Consider the following 26,573-nt stretch of genomic DNA (forward strand, 5'->3'; position numbering starts at 1 on the left):
ATATGTAGATGATACCATTCTAATGGTGGAAAGCGAAGAGTAACTAAAAAGCCTGTTGATGAAAGTGAAAGAGGAAAGTGAAAAAGCCAGCTTAGGACTCAATATTTAAAAAAACTAAGATGGGGCATCCAGCCCCTTCACTTTATGGCAAATGAAAGAAGAAAAGGTAGAAGCAGTGACAGATTTTCTCTTCCTGGGCTCAGAAATCACTGTGAATATTGACTACAACCATGAAATAAGAAGACAGTTGCTTCTTGGAAGGAAAGCTATGACAAACCTAGACAGTTTATTAAAAAGCAAAGACCACTTTGCTGACTAAAGTCTGTATAGTGAAGGCTATGGTCTTTCCAGTAGTCATGTACAGATATGAGAGTTGGACCATAAAGAAAGCAGAGTGCCAAAGAATTGATTTTTTTCAAGCTGTGGTGCTAGAGAGGACTCTTGAGAGTCCTTTGGACAGCAAGGAGATTAAACCAATCAATCCTAAATACTCATTGGAAAGACTGATGCTGAAGCTGAAGCTTCAACACTTTGGCCACCTGGTGCAAAGAACTGAGTCATTGGAAAAAAACCCTGATGCTGGGAAAGATTGAAGGCAGAAGGAGAAGAGGGTGACAGAGGATGAGATGATTGGATGGCATCACCAATTCATTGGACATGAACTTGGGCAAACTCCAGGAGATAGTGAGGAACAAGGAGGCCTGGCGTGCTGCAGTCCATGGGGTTTCAGAATCGGATGTGGCTTGGCGACCGAACAACAGGGGAAGAATAAGGAAATATTGAGATAATCAAGGCTTCAAAAAATTTATCTCCCATATTCTCTTTCTTAGAAACTTATTAGAAGATATTTTCTACCAAGATGAAGGACTAAAGCAAGAAATTGGAAAATTGTGGGTCTCAGGAAGCTGGGAACCCAGTGAGAGAGAGAGAGAGAGAACATGAGGCAGACAGAGGGGAGATCTCAAGATGACAGTTGTGCAGCAGGTCTAAATAGCAACCCAGTCCATATATGAGCAAGGCAGAGACTCCTGAGATATTTTTTCAAGAAGAGAGAATTAATAGACTGTTGTATCTCATGTGTTTAAATGTTCTGAGAAGAGAGTTACAAAATTGGTGGAGAGTTTGGGATTAAGTTAGTGTAAAAAGTAGTGTGCAAAAAAAATTAAAAGGTGAAAGAATGAAAGACAGATATTGTTGGGCTGCAGTCGTCTCACTGAACCTCATAAGAAAACCTGAATCTAAATTGCCCAGCCATGGAATTCCTGGATTCCTGACTCAGAGGAAATGAATGAGATAATAAATGTTCATTGTGGTTTTAAACCTGACCTAGTTGGTTGGTTGTGTGTACCAACTAGCCCACCAGGCTCCTCTGTCCATGGAATTTTCCAGGCAAGAATACTGGAGTCGGTTGCCACTTCCTTCTCCAGGGCATCTTCCCTACCCAGGGATCAAGCCGACATTTCCTGCATCTCTTGCATTGGCAGGTGGATTCTTTACTACTGCGCCAACAGGGAAGCCCCAAACCTAATCTAAGTTTTAGGTTAATGTAGTATGTAGCAATAAATAACTAATACAGATTTTGGTACCTGGAAGTAGGCCATTGCCATAATGAAAACTTAAAAACGTGGGAGGGGCTTTGGAACTGATTGGTCGGAGGACGTTGTAAGGATCTTGAGATAGTGAAAAGACTGAAGACTCTTGTTAAGACTGTTATTAGAAGCGTGATAACTTGTGAGAAAGTTACCAGCAAGGACTTTGGGAGAATGAGGAAAATGTTATTGGAAACTAGAGGAAAGGATATCCTCGCTATGTTGTGGCCAAAAAAAAAAAAAAAAGCAATATTGTTACCAACAGTAATATGCAAATTAGAAATTATATTTAATCAACTGGGTGACATTGCAAAGACATTTCCAGACAGTGTTGGAAGTGCTGCATGCCTGCTTCTTGCTTCCTGTAGTAAAATGCAAACCGGAGTGCCTTAAAGGAAGGAGTGGTAGCTCAGTCAGTAAAGAATCTGCCTGCAGTGCAGGAGATCCCTGGTTGGGAAGATCCCCTGGAGAAGGAAATGGCAACCCACTCCAGTATTCTTGCCTGGAAATCCTATGGACAGTAGTCTGGCGGGCTACAGTCCATGGGGTCGCAAGAGTCAGACATGACTTAGCAACTAAACCAACACCATTATAAATAAAGGAATTATTGAGTTTGAAATTTCTCAGCCCCTCTGATGGCAAATGATGCTAAAATGAGAGATGGCTTTCCAGCAAAGGTTAAGAGCAGGGCACAATCAGAAAGATATAGTCTAAAAATGAAGCCAAGATATAACTATAATATGTTTGTTATGACTTCAAGAGATAAGACAGTGCCTCAAAGAACAACCGTCAGACAATAAGGGCTTCTAGGTAGCTTAAGAATGTTGTCCCTCAACAGCCTTTGCAGAAAATGTAGAGAAAGGTTTTTCTCAGAAATTTGTGGGTAAGGCTTTTGCGCAATGGTATGAAGCTTCATATTGGAAAAGGAAATGGCAACCCACTCCAGTATTCCTGCTGGGATATTCCCATGGACAGAGGAGCCTGGTGGGCTATAGTCCATGGGGTTGCGAAGAATCAGACACGACTGAGTGACTAACACACACACCCCTGAAGCCTAATAAGATCCGTAAAAGGCCTGCAAAGAGAATTGTATTTGCAGAAACACCACCAACTTGGATTTAAAGGAACAGCTAGAACTAAATGAAGCCTTCGGGCCTCAAAAGTTGTGGAGAGCATGAAGCAGTCTGTAGAAACTATTCAGCCACAAAAATGAGCTATGTTTCATGGAAAAGGAGGGATGACTCCTAGAACCATTCTATGCTCTGAGTTCTAATCAAGGAATTGTCAGCATGTGCCTGATAGATTTCAGATTTGCTGGTCACTAGTAACTCTTCTAAGTCTCCTGATTTTCCCCTTTTGGAATGGAGGGTCTGAAGCAACTACCCTTTGCCTGTCTCACCATTTTATAGTTTGAGTATGTGCTGGCAAAGAAGTTACCTCTGTAGTCTCAGATTAAGAGAAACTCCACATGAGGAGCGCCATCCACAAGTTACTTTAAATGCTGAGATCCTAGACTTTAAGCTTATGCTATAAATGGATGAGACTTTGAGGTAGTTGTGGGAGGACTAAAGATATTTTCAATTTAGGAGGAATTACTTAGTTCATAAATAATTTGTCACCAGAGTGCATAGTGTGGTAGCTTTAAAATATGTCTTCAAATTCTTTGATACGCCTCCCTTCAAAAGGTAGAGCCGAATTCCACTCCCCTTGAATGTGGGCCAGATTCAGTGACTTGCTTCTGAGGGTAGGTCATAAAAGGGCAGCTTCTGCCTGGTACACACTCCATCTCTCTCTCGCTCTCTTTTCCTGTCCCACACCCATTTCTCTCTCAGATCACTCATTCTTTACGAAAACCAGGTGCCATGTTGTGAGGATACTTAAGGAGAGTTAGAGGGACCCAGAGGGAGAGTTGGAGGGACCCAGATGAGGAGGAAGTGAGGCCAGAGTCCAGCACCCATGTGCCAGTAATGTATAAAAGTCACCTGGAAAATAAACCCTTCATCCCCAGTTGAGCCTTCAGGTGACTGCAGCTCTGACTGACAACTTGCCTGCAACCTTGTGAGAAATTCTGAGAAATTCTGGCTCTTCCTAAATGCCAGACACAGAGACCATATGAGATAATAAATGTTCATTGTTGTTTTGATCCACTGAGTTGGGGCAATTTCTTTTGCAGCAAACAGCTTAGCACTGGATCTAGCCAAAATTATGATGCAATCATAAGGGGAGGATAACAGACGTCTCAAAATCTATCAACCCAAATAAATAAAGTGAATTTTCTATGATCATGTTAAAGTGAAAGTGAAAGTCACTCAGTTGTGTCTGACTCTTTGCTACCGCATAGATTATACAGACCATGGAGTTCTCCAGGCCAGAATACTGGAGTGGTTAACTGTTCCCTTCTCCAGGGGATCTTCCAACCCAGGGATTGAACCCAGGTCTTCCACATTGCAGGCAGATTCTTTACCAGCTGAGCCACAAGGGAAGCCGTGATCATGTTAAAACTGGGAAGCAATAAGATTTTTCATATTTTTCACAGTGATAGACTAGTAAAATATAACTAGTATTCTTTGCATCTGTCTTTAAAAATAAGTAGAGTAAAAGCAAAGAATTTTAGAGATGGGAGGAAGCTAAGAGATTATGTAATTTAAGTCTTCTGTTTGGAGGGAACTTTAGAAGTAGTAGGGGTGCAAAAAATGGTTTTGGTGTATGTATGACATATGTCTATTTATCCTTAAGGTATTATTTAGAATTTTGATTTATCAAAATAACACCTATACATAGTTAACTGAAAGTGAAAGTGTTAGTTGCTCAGTTGTGTCTGATTCTTTGCGACCCGCTGGACTGTAGCCCGCCAGGCTCCTCTGTCCATGGGATTTTCCAGGCAAGAATACTGGAGTGGGTTGCCATTTCTTTCTCCAGGGGATCTTCCCGACCCAGAAATCGAACCTGGGCCTTCTGCATTGCAGGCAGATTCTTTATTGTCTGAACCACCAGAGAAGGTTTTTTTTTAAACTATGTTTAATACATAGTTAAACAATCAAATATTACTAATGTCTTTCTTATAAAATACAGTCCTGGGTCCACTTTCTCAGCTCTTGTTGCTTAAAGCAGCCTCTTTTACCTTTTAACATGAATCTTCTGATAATCACCCTCACAGATCCAGATAATAAGATTATAATATTGTTTCTTGATTTATTAGCTTTAGAGAGTATTTACTGACTTCTCATTATGATCATGGAGAATTTCTTACCCCAACTTCTCTCCTCCATTTTCCTAGTAAAATTACAATTTTCAGTTAAGTTAATGCTTAATATTTACACTAGAAATATAAATATTGTTCACTGTTGAGTCAAGTAGTATACAATGATTATCTGTCTTTGCATGGATGTTTATTTTCTTAGAGTTATTTCCTTTGTTTCATTTGCTGTATTTTCTATATACGTACAGCTTGTTTGTTCCTAATGCATAACTATATCTGTTGAATGCCTGGTGATCATTGCTTCAAATTCAAACACATCAAATAATCCATCCATTCCATTTTATCTGTCCTGGACCTCCCTCCACAGCTCGACAGCTCTAACCTCTCTCCTCTAGCTCTAATTTGGACAGTTTCTTTCTAGACTGGCTGTCATGCTAGGACTTTCCTTAGCTGTTCTGGTTTGGGGATTGTTTTTGAAAGATTTTGCTAATGTGACTATAACTAAAATGAAGAAACATTAATATTTTAAAGAGAATCCTAAATTATTAATATATACTGCCTCTGTGTCCTAGATTCACCAGCATGTGAAGTCACATAAAATGAGGTCACATTTGCTTTTGATGCCCACATTACTATGGCTCAAGTCTTCACAGTTTGAATGCACCTTTGCAATTTTGCCAAGTTCCCTCTGAGTTTTTCTAAGAGTCCATAAAAGGGATGTACTTACTAACTAGTCTATCCACTGGTTACCACAAGGCATTTTCCATGTTCTTCCTCTTCTGCTGTGACCTCCTGGCCAATGTATATTGCCCTAAATTCTGTTTAAAGGTGCTAATGATATTCCTGATAAGATGGTTGTTGTATTAATATTTGCCGACGGTGTTTTTTCCTGAAGTTGCCATTGTCAGGAATACCAGGGATACTATGCTTGATGGGAGGTAGTGAGAATGACCCTTTCCCAGTTCCATATCACTTTCCTAGTCCCTGTCCTCTGTTGCCTGAAGTTCAGAGCTCACAGTATTTTTCAGTTCCCCCTTTTTGTAGTTTTCTACTTATACACCTGCCTATAGCCCCTTTGTCCAAGCCAGTAATAATCAGAAGTCACACCTAGCTAAGTTTCCATTTCAGCGGGGGCAACACAAAAGCCAGAAGGCCCAGACACAGAGCTCTGTCACGTAATTTATTCCCAAACCAGAATGTTCAGCATTTTTATTCTAGTGAGCTTCTCAAGCCAGAGAAACAGTCAGCTTTAAAGTGAGATGTGGTCTCCATTCCGGAGGTAGAACACTACTTGCAACTTTCAAATAGTGGACCTCTTTCTCTGCTAAACAAGATTGTAAATGCCTCGGAATCTACTCTCAATCCAAGTACCACACTGCCAGTCTTCAAATACATAAAAGACATTACAGGAGAGCTGATAGCAGACCACAACAGAGGAAGGACTTTGTCTTGTGAGCTGTAAAGCACTACCGTGCTGATCTTTTTGGCCAAACGAGAGAATTGTTTTCAAAACAAAGGCCAGTGAAACATTTCAAATAGTGCCTAAGACCCTTCATCATCTTCCCTTGTCTCCCTGACCAGTGCCATCCCCTCCCTTTAATGTTCCAGTACCCTTCATTTAGTGGATGAGGACAGTTAGAGTCCTGTGCATGAATGCTAAGTCGCTTCAGTCATGTCTGACTCTCTGTGACCCCATGAACTGTAGCCTGCCAGATCCCTCTCTCCATGGGATTCTCCAGGCAAGAATATTGGAGTGGGTTGCCATGCCCACCTTCTAGGTATCTTCCCAACCCAGAGACTGAACCCACATCTCTTATGTTTCCTGAATTAGCATGAGGATTCTTTACTGCCAGCACCACCTGACAGAGTCACACTTTACCTAATTCATAAGAAGTGGAGCCAGGATTTTAATTCAGGTGGATTTGACCTCAAAACTGGTGGCTTTTTCCTGCTTACCTCATCATGATGTGTCACTTCCTTATGATCACTACACAGGGGACCATAGGAAGAGGAACTTATCTGGGGAGCTACCAGCCATGTGGGTTATCTGAGATTTCCCTGGCACACATCCATGATGGTTTCCTGGTGACACATGGTCTGTGTTGAAGGAGATTCTGGATAGGATACCCCATGTGAGCAAACCTAATTCCATAGTTCAGTGTACCTCTTTTTTCTTCTAATGCCTCTTCCCCATACCCCTTTTATGGAGAGAGACCAGGCAACTGGTTGCTGATCCTGCACTCCACTCCCCATAAGTTATTTGAATAGCAGTTCTGGCTTACCTTTCCTATGACATCTGTTAACAGCTTGAGGGCCAGAGGATCATGAACCAAGGAGTCTGTATAAAAGGAACCAAGGTATTTCTTTGGGTTGGTTGGATTGTCCTGTGCACACAGATCAGGACGCATGCTGAATCCATGAGAGATTCTTCCAACTGTGAAGGGGAAGGAGCCACCTGCAAGTAAAACGCATTCCTGAGGGGCTAGTGTGACTTGAAAAGGATTCTTTTCAATCCTCATGCTGTGTGCAAGGAGAAGTTCCTAGAGCCCAGCTAGTTAACTACATTTACAGAGGACCTACTGGGCTCCAAATGCTGAGAGATGACCCAGAATAAAGGAGCCAGAATATAGAATGAAGTTAACTCATCTAGAAATTCAGATTTAAGGAATGCATCCTAGGGAGAGAAGATATATGGTCAAGTGTGTAAAGATATGTGGTCAAGATTTTCAAAATGAAGTGTCTTATGATATAAAAATACAGAGGCAACCTATCAGTTGGGAAATATTTAAATAATGATGGCATATCCATAAAACATACTGCTATACATACAACTATCAAAAATGATGATGGTCTGTACTCACTGACATTGAAAGATGTCTCTCTATGCTGATGAGAAGGAAAAGCAGATTAGAGAACAGTATGTACAGTTGGATATCGAGTGTATGTAACCAAGAGTTCCAAACTCATTTACCTATAGGGACCAAACAGGAAATGTAGAGGAATGAAACAGGCCTATTTTTAAACAATAGTGAATGGTAGAAACTACTGCAAACTGGAGAGCTTATGGTCTAACAAGAGACATTTAAATAAAAACCAAAGCAAAATCAAGTAAGCTGTGCCAGCCAAACTAAACTTGTCTGCAAGAGTGGAATTTGGTCCTTGAAACATCATATATTTTATAACTAGAACAGTGACTAGAAGGACCAAATTGTATCCCTCCAAAACTGTGTCCCTGATCCCCAATGTGACTGTATCTATAGATAAGGCCTTTACAGAGATAATTAAGGTTAAATGAGGTCATAAGCTTGGACTGGTCCTCATAAGAAGAGGAAGACACACCTAAACTCTCTCTCTCTCTTCCTGTGAACACACACAGAAAAGGACAGGTAAGGACATAGTAAGGCAGCCTTCTGTAATCCAGGAAAAGAGTCTCACCAAAAACCAACCCGGCTGGCACCTTGATCATGGATCCAGAACTCTGAGAAAACACATTTCTGTGGTTTAAGCTGCCCAGACTGTGGTCGTATTTTGTTCTGGCAGCCCAAGCAGACCAGTACAGATAGGGTCTTACCTCCATGTGCAAAGCATACTTTCAGTTTAGGAAACTTCTCAAACACTCCACCCATGATCATGGAACAGATGGCTGCAGTGGTCTCAGCTGGCATTCCTGGAAGAGGAAACAGTCATGATGTATAGGGATTGTCACCACAAACAAGAAGTTCAGTGATGCTAATGGCAGGGGAATAGCACCTTACTATAATTATCAGTGCTGAGAAACACAGTTTTCCTGTGCCCCAGCATGCTTGGTTTTATGCAGGCCGACTTTGGCAAGCAGAAATCATGGGACACTCCCTATTTGCCACTTGCAAGTAAAGTCATCTAATGGCTAGAGCAGTCAAGGAGCGGGAGGACCTGGCTTTTGTCCTGATTCTTCCAGCTTCCATTTTGGATTCAGTGGGTCAAGTAGAGTACAGTGAATCTAGGCTGAACCATTCTTCTTTCACTTTTTTTGCTTCTTGGCCTTTGAAACGAATATAATGCCCTTGAGTCTTGGCTTCTTCACCTGTGAAAGGGTGACACTGCTGCCCATCTTGCAAGGCTATGCAAGGCCTTGCAAAAATGATATTGGGAAAGTTCTTGGCCAGAACTTCACATTATAGGTGCTCAACAAATATGAGTTGCCTCCCTGTGTTTCAGTTTTCCTCATCTGTAAAATGGGGATCATAATGGTTACTTCTTGCCAGTTAGTGAGTGCTCAGAAAGTATCAACTAATATTAATATTCCTGCCAAATCTTTGCCCCCTTTAGAGCTGAAGTTGAAAGTAACTGGATTAAAATGAATGATTTCAAGTGCTTTGTGCTTCTAGAAGAGGTGGCTGGTCCACACCTGATGCTTTCACTTCCATGGAGTCAATCTGGGCAATATTTCCAGATGACTGTTTTTCAGTCTGTGGTTAAGAACTCTCTGGGGTGGAGAAGTAAATGGCAACCCACTCCAGTGTTCTTGCTTGGAAAATCCCATGGATGGAGGAGCCTGGTAGGCTACAGTCTATGGGATCATTAGTAAAGAGCATGTTTCATGTTAAAAAAAAAAAAAAAAGAACTCTCTGGGGGCTCCTTGACTGAGCCCTGGGCCTTCTGGGAAGCTGACTCTCTGGCTGCCGAATGGGGCTTTACTGGTTGTTCATCCTGCCTTAGGCCTGTCACTGTTCCATGGACAGAGAAACCCCTGGCTCCCTCAATCCTTAGCCTCTTGAGAATTCTGGAAGCATGATGTATTCATCTCTCTCTGGGAGTGGTTTGTGGGCACAGTTTCCAGTAGCATCACACGTGGACAGTAACCCCACATACACTGTCCATATAGGAGACAAAGTGGAATATTTATAATGTGAATTGGATCATGACCTTCCCCTGCTGGGAATTCTCCAATCTGTTAAAGACTGCCTTTACATCCAGAATAAAATACTGAAAGTAGTCTGCTTGTTTGTGATCTGTGGACTTGTTTGTGACCTCTGGCTTCAGAAGGGCAGAGGTTTTGTCCATGCCTGGTATATCTTTAGTGCCAAGTACAGGGCCTGGCATGCTGGAAAGGATCAATATGTATTTGTGTTGCAAAATGAGTTATGAGATAATCCTCTGTGTAAATGCTCTCCTTTGTTTTTCCTGTGGGAAGCTGCAATACAAGTATGTTTGTGGGACTTGTCAAAGTGTGTTGTGTGAATTGGGAAGAGATTTTCTTTGAAGCTGCAGAGCGCTAGGGCTTCTTAGGTTATCTCTTCTAACTGCTGCTCAAGAATTTGGTGGGGGATGGGGAGGAAGCTGCCTTACTAAATTCATTGGTCTCCAAAAGCAATAACAGGGGCATAAAATGTGAGCGCAGAAAGAGAATCCAGACCAACTCTTATTCTGAGTCTGGTAGGCCTAGTAGAGATCTCGCCTCTTTTTCCTAGTAGAGGTCTCTCCTCTAATCCTCAGGTGGAACCATGGGTGAACAGTGCAGGTGGGGAAGAGTAGGTAACAGGGAACATGAAAACCTGGTCCTTCGATAGGGGAAGTTGACCTTCTACTCACAGTTCCAGGGTTCTCATTTGTAAAGGCTGATGCTATCACTGGTTTCTAAAAAATCTGTTAGATAGGCATGGCTGCTTTTTTTTCAGAGACTTTTTGGGAATCTGTGTAGTGAGGTAGCTTTGGAGTCAGACAGATTTGCTTTCTCGCTTTTTAACTATGTGACTGGCACAGCTTACCTAACCACTTCGAGACTCAGTTTCTTCATCTTTAAAATAGATATTTTAGGGAATTCCCTGGCTGTTCAGCGCTTAGGATCCTGAGTTTCAACCACAGGGAGCATGAGTTTGATACCTGGTTGGGGAACTAAGATCCCTCAAGCTATGTGGCATGGCAAAAAAAAAAGGCTATTATAATGTCAACCTCATAAAGTTTTGTGTGAATACGATTAAAATTAAATGAAGTAACCTAACTAAATCACTCTGCTGTGCACTTGGAACATTATAAATCAACTGTACTTCAATTAAAAAAAATTAAATGAGATAATACATACAGGAGTAAGAACTCAACTCACAATCCTGTCAATTATTCATATTTTCTCTCTTTGACATAATAGTATCCATAGATAATTGGAAAACACCAAGGACTTGACTCTCTTTTCCAGATCACAAGCTGACACGAACCTATGAGCCAAGGGAACCAGTATTTTGCCATCCGTCCATCCATCTGCATGTCCCAGGGGTGCACAAATAGGGAACAGTTCAGCCTTTCAGCCTCCTTCAAAGAAGCAATCAGAGAGTGAGGAGGTTATTGGGATGAGCCAGCAAATATAGGGCACTATTTTAGGGTATTTCTTTTCTCTGGTTCTATATTGATCTGAATAAGTAAATTATTTTTGAAGTTTTTTCTGATCTAATATAACAGAATCATTGAAAAACTAACTAAAAAGAACACTTAAAATTAACAAGGGTGTTGGTTAGAATTAAAAAGAGCATTGGCAAAACACTCAAGGATTGATCTCACACCTCAGATGCCAAGGAAATTTCACCCGCTGGTTCCTATTTGGTCCACTTTGTCAGAAGGATTGCTCAGATTGTATCATTGGAGTCATAGTTGGAGTGTTCCCTCCTCTGCCCCTCCTGGAAACTCAATGATGTGGAAAGTGAGGAAGTGATGGGCTGGGAGTCAGGGGCTCATGACTGTCCTGAAGCAAGTTGGCCTGACCTATATCATCTGACCTCTCCGAGTCTGACATTAGCTGGGAATTTCTGGGATCTATAGGCACCCTCAAAGCCTCAGGGCCACAGCTGAGCTGCTGTGAGCGAGACGACTTGAGAAAGGGAAGCACTCTCAGTGCTGCAGCAAAGCAGGCACTGAAAAGAATGTCACGAGCAAAACTGCTCCAGGATCTTCTGGGAAATGGAAATACCATCTGGAGGGCATGGCCTTTATTTAACACAATGTTTAATTAGAAAAAGTCCTCTCAACAGGTTTTTAATATTAGTGGCTTGCCACGGTTCAAAGCAAATTTCCTTGGAGCATTTCTTTTCCAAATATATTAAGGTGCTGGGATGATTCATCCTATGTCTACATGTAAACATTTGGGCCAACCAGGCTGATGCAATGTGACTTGTGTGCATAAGTGTTTTCAAAATAGAGAAGTAGTCCTGGGACAACAGGTGATTCTGAAAGTGGCAGGCAAAGTGAAGAAAGGACTTCTAATTCAACAGGGTCTGGGGAGTGGAAGAGTTATAAGTCTTTTGAAGGGAGAGGAGCTAGTTGGTTTCTACTAGTGGATGCAGGCTGGAGAGTATCAACTTCTTGGGCTGGTTTGTGCTTGATAAAGGCACATGGTCATGGTATCTTGGTGGGATTTCACTCTTCATGAGGATAAAACTTCATTCTGTGTAACTGTGATGGTTCATTTCTATTCCGTTAAAATTAACAAATATTTTTGATCACTTTTGGCATATGAGACATTGTAAAGAATATAAAAATAAGTCACTTACACCCTCAAAATCATGATAACTCTAAATTTATTCAGCACTTACTATGTGCCAAAAGGATCACAATAAACTGTGGGAAATTCTGAAAGAGATGGAAATACAAGACCACCTGTTGAGAAATCTGTATTCAGGTCAGGAAGCAACAGTTAGAACTGGACATGGAACAACAGACTGGTTCCAAATAGGAAAAGGAGTACATCAAGCCTGTATATTGTCACCCTGCTTATTTAACTTATATGCAGAGTACATCATGAGGAACGCTGGGCTGGAGGAAGCACAAGATGGAATCAAGATTGCTGGGAGAAATATCAATAACCTCAGATATGCAGATGATACCACCCTTATGGCAGAAAGTGAAGAAGAACTAAAGAGCCTCTTGATGAAAGTGAAAGAGGAGAGTGAAAAAGTTGGCTTAAAGCTCAACATTCAGAAAACTAAGATCATGGCATCTGGTCCCATCACTTCATGGGAAATAGATGGGGAAACAGGGGAAACAGTGGCTGACTTTATTTTTCTGGGCTCCAAAATCACTGCAAATGGTGATTGCAGCCATGAAATTAAAAGACGCTTACTCCTTGGAAGGAAAGCTATGACCAACCTAGACAGCAGATTAAAAAGCAGAGACATTACTTTGTCTACAAAGGTCCATCTAGTCAAGGCTATCGTTTCTCCAGTGGTCATGTATGGATGTGAGAGTTGGATTGTAAAGAAAGCTGAGCACTGAAAAATTGATGCCTTTGAACTGTGGTGTTGGAGGAGACTCTTGAGAGTCCCTTGGACTGCAAGGAGATCCAACCAGTCCATTCTAAAGGAGATCAGTCCTGGGTGTTCATTGGAAGGACTGATGTTGAAACTGAAACTCCAATACTTTGGCCACCTGATGCGAAGAGCTGACTTATTGGAAAAGACCCTTATGCTGGGCAAGATTGAGGGCAGGAGGAGAAGGGGATGAGAGAGGATGAGATGGTTGGATGGCATCACCAACTCGATGAACATGGATTTGGGTGGACTCTGGGAGTTGGTGATGGACAGGGAGGCCTGGCATGCTGCGGTTCATTGGGCCGCAAAGAGTTGGACATGACTGAGGGACTGAACTGACTGACTGACCGTGTGCCAAAGCTGTTATATATATATATATATATATATATTATATATAATATATATTATATATGGGCTTCCAGATGGTGTTAGTGGTAAAGAACCCACCAAGGCAGGAGTCGTAAGAGATGTGGGTTTGATCTCTGGGTTGGGAATATCCCCTGGAGAAGGGAATGGCTGCTCACTCCAGTATTCTTGCCTGGAGAATCCCATGGACAGAGGAGCCTGGTGGGCTATAGTCGATAAGGTCGCATAGAGTCGGACATGACTGACTTGACTTAGCACACATGCATATATGTATGTATTATGTATATAGCAATTTCACAGTTGTTAACTAGTTTAATCCTTTAGGAGAGGAGTACTTTTTATTATTCCCATTTTACATACAGAGAAACTAAGGCAGATAGAGGCTAAGTAAGTAACTGAGGTCTTCTGGCTAATAAATGGTAGGCAGTTTGCCGCTACCACTCTGCCTCATACAACAAAGTCATCTTTATACCTAAAAACTGATGTGAACATGTGGTTGGGTTCACATGAGAACAAAGGTCTAGGAGATTAGGGGGACAATCAAGTGCTCTGGAGCTCTGGCTGACCTCGCAATGACAGAAACTCCTCTCATTTGTTTCAGCAAGTTAGTGGTAAGGCTGGCAAGTCTTGCTAACCAAACAAATGTGCTGTCAACCCCAGGACATCACAAGTCAAATGGGGCCAGGATGCTTTCTTGAATCCCCACAGAGACTGGCAGACCCCAAAACAGCCTAGTTAGAATGATTAATTGAACTGATCACATAAATGACAATATCTATTTGGACCCCAACTGGCTGCTGTTTCTTTCTGAGCACCTTAGTAATTCATAAAGCCAAGTCCAATGAATAATAAAATGACTTGTAGCTGAAGGCTTGCTCACACTGTGCTGAAACAATTTTATACGCAAGTAAATAAATCCTCTTTCCAGAGCTTATTAAAGTTTCTAGAAATCAGTCACTGGATCAGTTCAGCCACTGCAGCCAATCATCTTCTGGGAGTTCAATATTTAGAGGAGCATTAAATCTTTCAGGTTATTGGGAGGCAATTTAACAGGCAGTCCCCCAACTGGTGGGCAGTGTCCATAGACACAGACATGGAAAACATCCTGCATGCAGTCAGAGCTCAATAAATAATAAATGAAATAAATGATCAGTGGTTATAGTACCTGATGGGTCCACCAACATCTACTTAATTCATTACTGAAGATTTTGCTTTTACAATGAAAATAACCAAAAATGATACTATTATAATTCCAGGAGGGAAGTAAGAAATTTTTTAAAAATGCAATTGAATAAAGAATTAAGCATCTTGAATTCTGAAATTAAGGAAAGCAGATTTAGATACAGAAAGAACCTCCCAAAGTAGAGAGGACCGTGGGATTGTGGACTCTTCTGCTGGATATTTCAGAAATTGCTGGCACTGCATTTTTGAAGATATATTTTATTATGCAGTGTTTCAAATATAGAAAGTTATAAACAATAGTACAATGAACAGCTATACGCTTACTATCTAGTATCATCAAATGTTAACATTGTGATGGTATATTTTTGTTGAATATTTTTATTATACTACATTTAAAAAAATATATGTTTTAAAAAGTATCTTAATTGAGAGTCGGTTAAATAAAACAAGACATATTGCAATACTATGCAGTTATTTTAAGTCACGCATTGAGAGAATTTTCACTTAGGTTAGAAATTCTCAATTAGAATATAAAATCAAATGTATAATAGAATTCCAATTCCATTAAAATATAAAATATGCAGATGTATGCATATAAAAAGATAAATGTACTATTAACCATGGTTAATCATCTTTGGGTGGCAGAATTATGGGTTATTTTTGTTTTCCTATTTATTTAAAATATAGTTGATTCATAATATTGTGTTAGTTTCAGATGTACAGCATAGTGATTTGTTTTTCTTTTTTTTGCAGATTATATTCCATTATGTGTTATTACAAGGTATTGGGTTTAATTCCCTGTCCTATGCAGTAAATCCTTGTTGCTTTTTAAAATTTTATGTACAGTTATTTTTCTCCTTATGCTTTTCTATATTTTCCACAATTGGATTACTTCATAATTTTGAAAAATGGTAAGAATTTTTTTCCAAAGCAAAAGTAAATACTTTGGGGCTTGTCATTAACCTGATCCTTCTGCACAGTGGCTGTGATATGGGTAATAATTTGGCTTCCAAATGAAACCTCTTTATTTAAAGTTAAAAAAAAATTTATTTTATATTGGAGCACAGTTGATTAACTATGTTGTGTTTCAAGTGTATAGCAAAGTGACTTGTTTACACATATACATGTATCTATTCTTTTTCAAATTCTTTCTGCATTTAGGTTATTACAGAATGTTGAGCAGAGGTCCCTGTGCTTTATAGTAGGTCCTTGTTGGTTATCTATTTTATTCCAAATTAAACTTTAAAAGGAGCGCAAGAGGGCTCAAAAGAAGAGAGATTTCACTGAGTTAACTTAGGGCCGACCTGGGAAGCATTTTCACGTGTCCCTTTTCTAGTAGGATGGCCCTTCCTGTGGGGGAGCTCTTTCCACATTCCCCCTGCATCCAGCATGTCATCAGGCATTTCTCCAACCCAGGGACGCCCAGCACAGTACCCGCTCCATGCTGTGGCACCTCATACTCACCGCGTACACTGGGAAGAGTTCCGGTGCATTCAGGTCCCACTCGTTGATGTGGGAGCCGATCTGAACCCCGGGAAAGCCCAACTTCTTCACACAGCGCTCCATCTCCTTAACTGCCAGCTCAGGGGCCTGCATGGGCAACGTCCCCAGACCCACAAACCTCCTGGGGTGGCTCGCAGTGGTGGCAGCTAGGTCGTTGTTCAGAAGCTGGCACAGGTCTAAAGTGTCCTGAGGTTTGGCCTGGTGGAGACAGGCAAGGGAAAGCACATGGTTCAAAACCTACTTTGGATATTTACTCTGCTCAGCACCTCCTCTAGGCTCAGTCATTTGTCCCGCCCAGTGGCTTTACACCTCATAAACCTGAAGCACAGTTTGAGATAGGCACTTGGCCACAGAAGACCCAGAAGCCAGTCATTACCAAGGTAACGAAAACTGCTAGCACATTGCGGATTAATTAGAAAACTGATGTAATCAGGGCCTGGAACCCTACACTAGACACAGAATGAGGGCAGACCACCCACCAACCCAGATAGGAGCCTGCAGGGCTCCCCTCTACCCACACCAGGAACTGAGCCAGATATCAGGGCACCTTTTGTCACATCTCCTTGGGGATGTCAGGCTGCCCATGAACCTCTCCTGTCCCTGTCTTTCTCCTTGTCCTTCCTGTTAGCTCTGACACTCAAAGAGTTACCTTATTAGCAAGATGCTGATGCAGACAAAGTTTGCTTTCTGTTTTCCTAACTCTCCCTCCTTCCTTTCTGTCTTTCTTTTCAACATCATCCCACCCCACTGCTAAGAATTTGGTACTCTCCAGCAATGCCAGTTGTCCAGTTAGAATAGCACCCAATCAGGTAAACTCAGGTATCTTGAGGTCTTAGGGTATTTTTATTTTAAGTGGTGAATTTCATCATAGGAACAGATAAGTATTGAATCACTAGTACTGAAATTATGAGCATAGGTGGAGGAGGTGAGAATAAGTGGTATTTCCAATGCGCCTTAAATTGCCACGTGATTGAATATTTATTTAGTTGAGCGGGTACTTAGTGTACCTCCAACTACTTACAAAAGTGTTCTTTTGCAGGCTTGCCATCATGCCTGAAACTTTTAGCACTCAAGATTTAATCACTTGGGGAAAGACATCCAACTCAAGGAATCCTGTTTTGAATTGTGTGTATTTCCATGGGAGAGGCAACATATTAGGCCACCATCATCACTCCTATCACCTCAAAATCTTTATCACTTTAGAATAAACTGGCTTGTCGGTTACTGAGCCTTGCTTGGCAGGAATGAGTCAATAGGTCATTCTGATGGAGGTCAAGATTGAGTCTACAACTGTGCTGTCCAGTGGAAATACAATTCAAGTTACATAGAAACATGCAGCTATTGGCTACCATACTGGACACTGGAGTTCTAGAGCAAGGACATTACTAGGAAGACAGGCCTGGGAGAGAACGGTGCAAGTGTGAGGGGCCCTGCTGATCTCTAAAGGAGAGTTGGGTGGGCAATGTCAAGACTTGAGACACCTGTCTCCTTACTAGGGAACTGGATGTGAGCCTTTGCTCACCAAAGAGATGGATTGAGATTTCACACTCACCCAGTAGCTAAACATGACGGGAACCGTGGAAAGGGCTTGCACAGTCACTCCTAGACACAGACACAAAGGCAAAGCCAGTGAGAAGAATGACCCAGGCACCTCTGCATTTCCCAGGGCCGAGGAGCCTAGCAAGTCTCCATCCCACCTTCCTTCTGCTCTCCCCTCCCTCACTGTGTCTTCCGTGTCTCCTTCTCTCAGGGTCTGTGCCCTAGGCTTCCCTCATCCCTCAGCCTCAGTTCTAAGAGGAGAAGGAAAGGCTGGACAAAAATGAGATCATTGAAGAAAAACTAAAATGCTCATTTTTCAAAGGTTATTTCAACAACTGTGAAGTTGTATTTAAGCAAGGCATTTCCCCATCAGTTTTTTTTTTTTTTTTAAGGTGTTTCATCTTAGGTCATGCATGACAGAGTATATTTCTCAGTCACCTTCCTGGCCCTGTAATTCGTCTCCTAAGTGAGTCTGGGTAGAGTCCCACTGTCTGGAATGCCCAGAATGAGGCCCTGAGTGTGGTTCCAGATTCCAGCATCCAGGATGCCTAAGCTCTCTGATAGTCACACTCCTGGAGCTGGGGTATTGGGAGAGATGCTGCCAAACCAAGGATGGGCCCTCTTTCCCTCAAACCCACATCCAACCCGACAGCAAGTCCTGTTTGCTCTGCTCCAGTTCCTTTTAGGCACTCACCTCTCCCCATCTCTTGCCACTGCCTGGTCCAGGCCACCAGCATTTCCTATGGGGACTGCTGCAGAAGCCTCCAAGCTGGTCTCCTACCATCACTCTTGTCCTCTTACAGTTTGTTCTCCACTTGGAAGCCAGAGTAAGTGTTAAAACTTAGATCAAGTCACTCTATTATTCAAAACTTCCAAGTACTTTTAGAGTAAAATCACACTTAGAGTAAAATCCAGACTTGAACATGGTATAAGACTCCACACAGTCTCTCCTGCTCACATTGAGCTTCATTCGCCTCCTGCCTGTTCTTTGGAGCTCTTTGCTGCCCCAGGGCCTTTGCACGGCTATTCCATCTGCCTGGAATGCTCTTCTTTTGGCTCATCACAGGATGTGCTCCTTTTCACCCCAAGATCTCCGTTCAAACATCAGATCCTTGGAGAGGCTTTCCCTAACTCCATGCATTCTCTCTCCCACTGTTCTGTTCTTTTAATTTTCTGCTACTTATTACAGTCTGTCATGACTGTAGTTAGTTGTTTATTCTGTGCCATTCCTTACTTGGTCATAAACACCACATGAGCCTGTCTATGTCCCATCCCTAGTAAGTGTCCAGAAGAGTGCCTGGCATTTTCAACATATCCGTATATGAAAAAATAAGTCATTGTTTAGTGAGGACTAGACACTACAGCTTTTGATTAGAGAGCATCATTAAACATTGCCACAGATAGGATCTGTGTCCATTGTGCAACAGACAAGTCCCTTTCCACTATAAAATCTTCACATTTTACACAAATGCTTTTGTTTACATTATTCTGTTTAATTTCTCCATTTTATAGATTGGATCTAAGGTCACATGGCCTGCCAGTGGTGGGATGAGGCTCCTGTCCAGCTTGGCTCCTTCCCTACACCCCAATGGCCATCACTTGTCACTGTATTTCATATTAACATAGTAAGTTGCATTATTTATGTGCTGGCTTATTTGGATATCTATTCTTTAGTCTCTGGGAATTGAGAGGGGAAAAAACAAGTCTAATCCAATTAGAGCTGATATTAAAAAAAAAAAAAACAGGTATTTAAAAGTTTGGCATAGCACAGCATTCCCCAAATTTACCACTTTACCTTGAGTAAAGTGGGCAGAGGCCAGGGGTGGAGAGAAGTGACATCATAAAAACAAATTCAAAGGCCTTCCTTTAGAAACTCTGACTCAGTGGATGGGGCCTGAAAAAAATTCCTAGTAAGCACCCCAGGCAATTCTTATCCTGAGGGAGGCTTGGGAAGAGCTCCCTTGGAAGAGTGATGGAATGAGAGAGACAGTCCCAAGTACAGTCCCAGCTCTACCATTTACTGTTGTGTCTTCCCTAGCAAATCATCTAAACGCTTTGCATCCCTCAGGTGGGAATAGGTACAACCAATGCCTGCCACGTAATGTGATGGAGTAACCCAGGAGCTGCCAATTACATTTGTCTCCCTGTGAAAATGGCACAGTATGCTGAAATCTTCTGTGTTGTGCCTTTATCATTTTATTTTCTTACCTCAGCAGAGGCAGAAGGATACACTGTTAAGCTCTTGTGGCCAGACTGCCTGGGTTCAAATCCCTGTTTTGCCCCCTGTAAGTTATGTAACCTTGGACAGATTGCTTAACCTCTGTCCCTAAGTTTCTTCGTCTGTAAAATGGGTATAATAATAGTTGCTACCTCCTATGGTTGTTATAGAAATTGAGTTAATACATGTCGGGTGCTGAGAACAATGCCTGGAAACAAACTAAATGCTCAGCAAGGGTTAGCCATGACTGTTCTCTTAAGGAGAGCCATGGATTGAAACACACAACCAAAACCAAAGGGGACATTCTTTATCTAAACTTCAGTCTTGAACAATGGTTCTGACACTAGTCATCATTTCCACTAGCTTTCCCCTTGAGAGGTGGGAGCTCTGGTTCAGCTTGGGCTCTGCTGTCAGTCTGGGAAGCCAGTTCTCTCTCCAGTGCCCCTCCCATCCCTGTTCTAGAACAGGGGCCTATGTACCATTTTCTCTGGAATGGCCTATAGAGGTGCTTCAGGCTTTCTACAAAGTTCAATGTGAATGCAATTTAGACATACTTTTAGTTATTTAAAAAAATCTATAATGCAATATCTGGCCTAGAGTGCGTGGGTGTGTGTGTGTGCATGCTAAGTCGCTTAGTTGTGTCCCAATCTTTGCAACCCAATGGACTGTAGCCTGCCAAGTTCCCCTGTCCGTGAGATTCTCCGGGGAAGAATACTGGAGTGGGTTGCCATGCCCTCCTTCAGGGGATCTTCCCAACCCAGGGATCTCTTATGTCTCCTGCATTGGCAGATGGGTTCTTTACCACTCACGCCACTGGGGAAGCCCATCTAGCTTAGAGTTGCCAGAGACCGCCTGCACATTTTGGGGCTGATAGTTCAACTCAATTTGTGCAGACCTTAGAATAAAATGTCTCCTGCTATCTCTGTGTATGTATTTGAACTTCTCATGCATTTGTCTTTGGTTATAAAGGTGGTAGATCCACACTTGTTTGTTTGTGTGTATGAGCCTTTTGTTTTCTGCATTAAATCTAGACCACTGATGTTAAAAGTTAGGCCTGCCAGTGTTATTGTGGGGGTTCCTCATCATAGCCCCTGGGCATGGCCCGTGGGTGTCCGGAAGGCTGGGTGCTCTTGTTGGAGCATGCCCTCCTTGGTGGCACAGCCAGCCAGGTAATGACAAGTGAGAGCACAATGTGGCTGTCACACCATATTTTAAAAATTAAATTTTATTTATTTTTCATCCCCGTCCATCATATCATATTTTAGATAGGCTTTCACAATTCTTTTAAACTGGGGGACTTGTTTGATTTCTAAATATAGGATAAGGAATGCAAGCGGTTCTTAGAAATTGTTACTGATTTAGCTAGGAAACAAAAATGTCCTAACTCTCCCCTCTCAAATGTTTGGATTGGTTTTATTGTAGAGTATAGTGGGACTCTATGATTACTTTTTTGGAGCTGCTCCTGCTGCCACCCCATGTGTGTGTCAGTGGGGATGTTCTGTGTACTGTGCTGAAGCAAACTGCAGAAACAAATCGGATCCTGACTCTAACTAAGAAAGCAGTTGGCATCTTTAATCTGTGAGTTCTAATTTTTACTGTTTTTGTTTGTCTGTTTCTTTGGCCATGCCGTATCATGTGGGATCTTAACTCCCTGACCAGGAATGGGACCCAGGACCCCTGTGGTGGAAACCCAGAGTCCTAACCACTGGCTCACCAGGGAAATCCCTAATTCTCACTGTTTTAATTGGCTCTATAAGTAAATACTATGCATTTGAATTTAAAATGTTTAAAAGAATAAAATCCTACTTTTATCTTTTTGATAATACAGCATGCGTGCGTGTGTGCTATGTTGCTTCAGTCGTGGCTGACTCTTTGTGACCGTGTGGATGGTAGCCCTCTAGGCTCCTCTGTCCATGGGATTTTCCAGGCAAGAATAATAGGTTGCCATGCCTGCCTCCAGGGGATCTTCCTGACCCAGGATTGAACCTGAGTTTCTTATGTCTCCTGTATTGTGCAAGAGGGTTCTTTACCACCAGTGCCACCTAGAAAGCCCCAATAACACAACATTCTACTTTAAAACAAGTGTACCTAATTTGGGGGCTTCTCCAGTGGCTCAGACGGTAAAGAATCTGACTGCAATGCTGGAGACCTGGGTTCAATCCCTGGGTTGGGAAGATTCCTCTGGAGAAGGAAATGGCTATCCCCTCCAATATTCTTGCCTGGGAAATCTCATGGACAGGAGAGCCTGGTGGGCTACAGTCCATGGGGTCTCAAAGAGTCAAACACAACTGAGCACACACATACCTAAATTTTAAATCCACACTCTAAAAACAGTATAGTGGAGGGTACCATCCCTCCCCCAGTGACACTGGAACAGTGGAGAAAATGGGATCAGAGGTTGCCATCATATAAATCATGTAAGGTAATCAAAGGGCAGACTTGCCTCTAACATCAGATGCAAACATTGATACCTTTTCTCATTGTAAATACCTGTTTGGTCCATTTCTCTAAGACGAGCTTCTGGATCCCAGCAGTTCTCTTGGACCACTCTGAAGACCTTCCCATCTTTCAGCATCTTTGCTTCTCCCTAGGACAGGAAACTCATATCAGCAAAAGGTGACCTAAGCTTACTTAGCTGGAGAAGGGAACGGTTATCCACTCCAGTATTCTTGCCTGGAGAATCCCATGGACAGAGAAGAGTGGTGGGCTACAGCCCATGGGGTTGCCAAGAGTTGGACATGACTGAGCGACTAACATACACACACACACGCTTACTTAGATGAATTCTGCCTTGTATGCTTTGGAATGTGGTTCTCCCCTAGTCTTGTTAGGCATTTTTCCTTAATCCTTGAAGAAGTACAAATCTGTTTGTTTAGCAGAACTCAACTTGTTTTCCCCCTGCCTTAATATTGACTTGGATTTGAAGGGGTATGCTCTATGGTTGTCAGAGGCTGGATACAGAGAACCAGGTCATGGTCATGACCTTTTGGGACTATACAACTGAGGTCTGTGTAGGTTACCTTGCCATTCTGAACTGCTGGCTCCAAGAGCTGAGAGGATGGCCCAGGATCTGGAAAACTAGATTTATAACATTTTAGAACTGGTAAGGACCTCTGAGATAGGCCATGTTGGCCAACCCTGTTTTTCAAAAAAATTATTTATTCATTTATTTATTTTTGGCTGCATTGGGTCTTTGTTGCTGCAGTCAGGTTTTCTCTAGTTGCAGCGAGTGGGAGTTACTCTTCTTATTGCAGTGGCCTCTCTTGTTGCAGAGCACAGGCTCTAGGCGTGCAGGCTCAGTAGTTGTGGCACAGGGACTTAGTTGCTCCATGGCGTGTAGGATCTTCCCAGACCAGGGATTGAACCCATGTCCGTGGCATTGGCAGGTGGATTCTTAACCACTGGAAAACCAGGGAAGCCCAAGCTTCTTGTTTTATAAAGAAGCAACAGATGGATAGTGAGAGGAAATAATTTGTCTGGCAGAGCAGGGCCTGCTGATGTCAACATGTGCAGGGGGAGGCAGGCCATGCAGTGACTCAGTCTAGAAGTGCATCGGAAGTTTGGTGCTGAGCTGCTGCTTCTCCCAGGCATCGTGCCTGCCTTGATCACTACCTTTTAATACTCAGGGCAGGGGGCCAAACTAAACGGCTCCTCAAATCATGGCAGTAGGCTCTAAATTGAGTTTTGGGTTGCTGATCGCTAAAGGAAGGGAAAAGTTCTGATCAGGTCCCTAAAATCAGACTGCTCAGGTTCAAAGCATTATTCTGCAACTTATTGTGTAGCCATGAGCAAGTTAAACATTTCTGAACCTCAGTTTGCTCATTTTTCATTATAAAACATGTTAATTTAGCACCTACTTTACTTTCTCTGACTGATGTAAAAACTTTAAGGATATACAGTTGGAAAAAAAAAAGGCTATACAGTTGAGGAAAAAAGACAAGTTAATAATATACCACTATAATTTAGGTCATAAGCATGGAGATTGGAAAGATTGAGAAAAGGAAGAAATTAAGGCACAGATTCCCATCCATGGAGACGAAGAACAGAGTACTTGAGTTGACTGGGCACAGGTTCCATAAGCCTACTATTTTTGTAGATATTAGTATTTTATTATTTTTAAATGTATTTTATTGAAATATAGTTGATTTACAGTGTTTATTAATTTCTACTATATAACGATGTGATTCAGTTATCCTTCCCAAGATGGTATAAAGTACCACCAAGATCCCCCTTCAAGAATAGAGGAGTTGCCCTGCAGCTCAATTCCAGAAAAATAAAAGACCCAATCAAAAAATGGGCCAAAGAACTAAACAGACGTTTCTCCAAAGAAGACATACAGATGGCTAACAAACACATGAAAAGATGCTCAACATCACTCATTATTAGAGAAATGCAAATCAAAACCACAATGAGGTACCATTACACGCCAGTCAGGATGGCTGCTATCCAAAAGTCTACAAGCAATAAATGCTGGAGAGGGTGTGGAGAAAAGGGAACCCTCTTACACTGTTGGTGGGAATGCAAACTAGTACAGCCGCTATGGAAAACAGTGTGGAGATTTCTTAAAAAACTGGAAATAGAACTGCCATATGACCCAGCAATCCCACTTCTGGGCATACACACTGAGGAAACCAGATCTGAAAGAGACACGTGCACCCCAATGTTCATCTCAGCACTGTTTATAATAGCCAGGACATGGAAGCAACCTAGATGCCCATCAGCAGATGAATGGATAAGGAAGCTGTGGTACATATACACCATGGAATATTACTCAGCCATTAAAAAGAATTCATTTGAACCAGTCCTAATGAGATGGATGAAGCTGGAGCCCCTTATACAGAGTGAAGTAAGCCAGAAAGATAAAGAACATTACAGCATACTAACACATATATATGGAATTTAGAAAGATGGTAACGATAACCCTATATGCAAAACAGAAAAAGAGACACAGAAATACAGAACAGACTTTTGAACTCTGTGGGAGAATGTGAGGGTGGGATATTTCAAAAGAACAGCATGTATACTATCTATGGTGAAACAGATCACCAGCCCAGGTGGGATGCATGAGACAAGTGCTCCGGCCTGGTGCACTGGGAAGACCCAGAGGAATCGGGTGGAGAGGGAGGTGGGAGGGGGGATCGGGATGGGGAATACATGTAAATCCATGGCTGATTCATATCAATGTATGACAAAACCCACTGAAATGTTGTGAAGTAATTAGCCTCCAACTAATAAAAAAAAAAGAAGAAAAAAAAGAAAAGTAGAAAAAAAAAAATAAAAAAAAAATAAATAAAAAGGGCCCTGATGCTGGGAGGGGTTGGAGGCGGGAGGAGAGGGGGACGGCAGGGGGTGAGATGGTTTGACGGCAACACTGACTCAATGAACATGAGTTTGAGCAAGCTATGGGAGCTGCTGAAGGACAGGGAAGCCTCGTGAGCTGCAGTGCATCGGGTCGGTGGAGCCGTCCAATCGTCTCACCCTCTGTCGTCCCCTTCTCCTCCCGCCTTCAATCTTTCCCAGCATCAGGGTCTTTTCAAATGAGTCAGTTCTTCGCATCAGGTGGCCAAAGTACTGGAGTTTCAGCTTCAGCATCAGTCCTTCCAACGAATATTCAGGACTGATCTCCTTTAGGGCAGACTGGTTGAATCTCCTTGCAGTCCAAGGGACTCTCAAGAGTCTTCTTCAACACCACAGTTCAAAAGCATCAGTTTTATGATACTCAGCTTTCCTTATAGTCCAACTAGACAGACCCAAAATAATGAGCATTCTATTACAGAGAGGGAGAGCTCTATTCTTCAAAAAAGTCAACACTGTGCAAGATAAGGAAAATGTGAGAAACACTATGAAGTATTTCGAGATAAAAGTACACGGTGCACTTCACTTATTTTCAAATAGTTTGTGAAAAATATACCTATAGAGACAAACAGAGAGAGACAGAGAGAGTTGTGGGGCCACACAAAGTAAGAGAAGGATAAAGCAAATTAGGAAATGTTAATTAGTAAATCAAATAAAGGTATAGTAGAAAAAAGAAAAAAAAAAAAGAATAGAGGAGTTGGGAGTTCCCTGGTGGTCCAGTGGCTAGGACTGTGTGTTTTCACTGGCGGGGGGGGCGGGGGGGGTCTGGGTTCAATCCCTGGTCAGGGAACTAAGATCTCTCAAGTTGTGCAACATGACAAAAAAAAAAAAAGAGGATTTCTTCTAGCTTCTGAGAATTGCCAGGGAGTATTGCTGGCAGACAGCTGTCAGTTGCCAGTTCCTCTGGGGAAAATAGGAAGATTGCCTTGGGTGAAGAGAACCACTTCCCTCAAAGTCCTGCCTCATTTCCAGGGCAGCCCATTTCCAATGACTGATTACTGTGGAGGCAAAAGGCCCCTCTTCTTTGCCTCCCATCCCCAACTTGGGATCCCTGTGGAGTTTAGCTCTAGAGCTTCTTATAGGGTCAGCTTAGACCTCTGTTGAGAACATCACAGCTCAACATTGCCCTGTCTTACCCTACTTCCTCCTTTCCCCTTTTCTCCCCCTCCTTTCCACTGAGGTCCATTCTGAGAGCACTTCCTATTAAACCTTCCGCATGCTCATCTCCCTCTCAGAGTCTGATTCCCAAGGAACCTCAGAGCCTCACCTGTGACGCTTCTGATTCTTAAGTTCTAGTTTTAATACTGTCTACAAATGAGTCCAAATATAGCAGATATTTCAAATGTCTG

At 42.2% G+C, this 26,573-nt stretch overlaps 1 protein-coding gene across 1 annotated transcript in view; it reads right to left on the bottom strand.

The window, feature by feature from the left end:
* ACMSD (aminocarboxymuconate semialdehyde decarboxylase) overlaps nt 1-26,573 on the bottom strand; it is a 59,091-nt gene that overhangs the window by 19,892 nt on the left and 12,626 nt on the right. The window contains exons 3-8 of the mRNA XM_061135369.1: nt 22,360-22,456; nt 17,665-17,714; nt 16,074-16,310; nt 10,980-11,073; nt 8,360-8,455; nt 7,071-7,243 (exon numbers count right to left, since the gene is read on the bottom strand). Coding sequence (XP_060991352.1) covers nt 7,071-7,243; nt 8,360-8,455; nt 10,980-11,073; nt 16,074-16,310; nt 17,665-17,714; nt 22,360-22,456 — 747 coding nt within the window. The remainder of the gene's footprint in view (nt 1-7,070; nt 7,244-8,359; nt 8,456-10,979; nt 11,074-16,073; nt 16,311-17,664; nt 17,715-22,359; nt 22,457-26,573) is intronic.

This window comes from Dama dama, chromosome 33 (genome assembly GCF_033118175.1).
Source record: "Dama dama isolate Ldn47 chromosome 33, ASM3311817v1, whole genome shotgun sequence".
Lineage (NCBI taxonomy): Eukaryota > Metazoa > Chordata > Mammalia > Artiodactyla > Cervidae > Dama > Dama dama.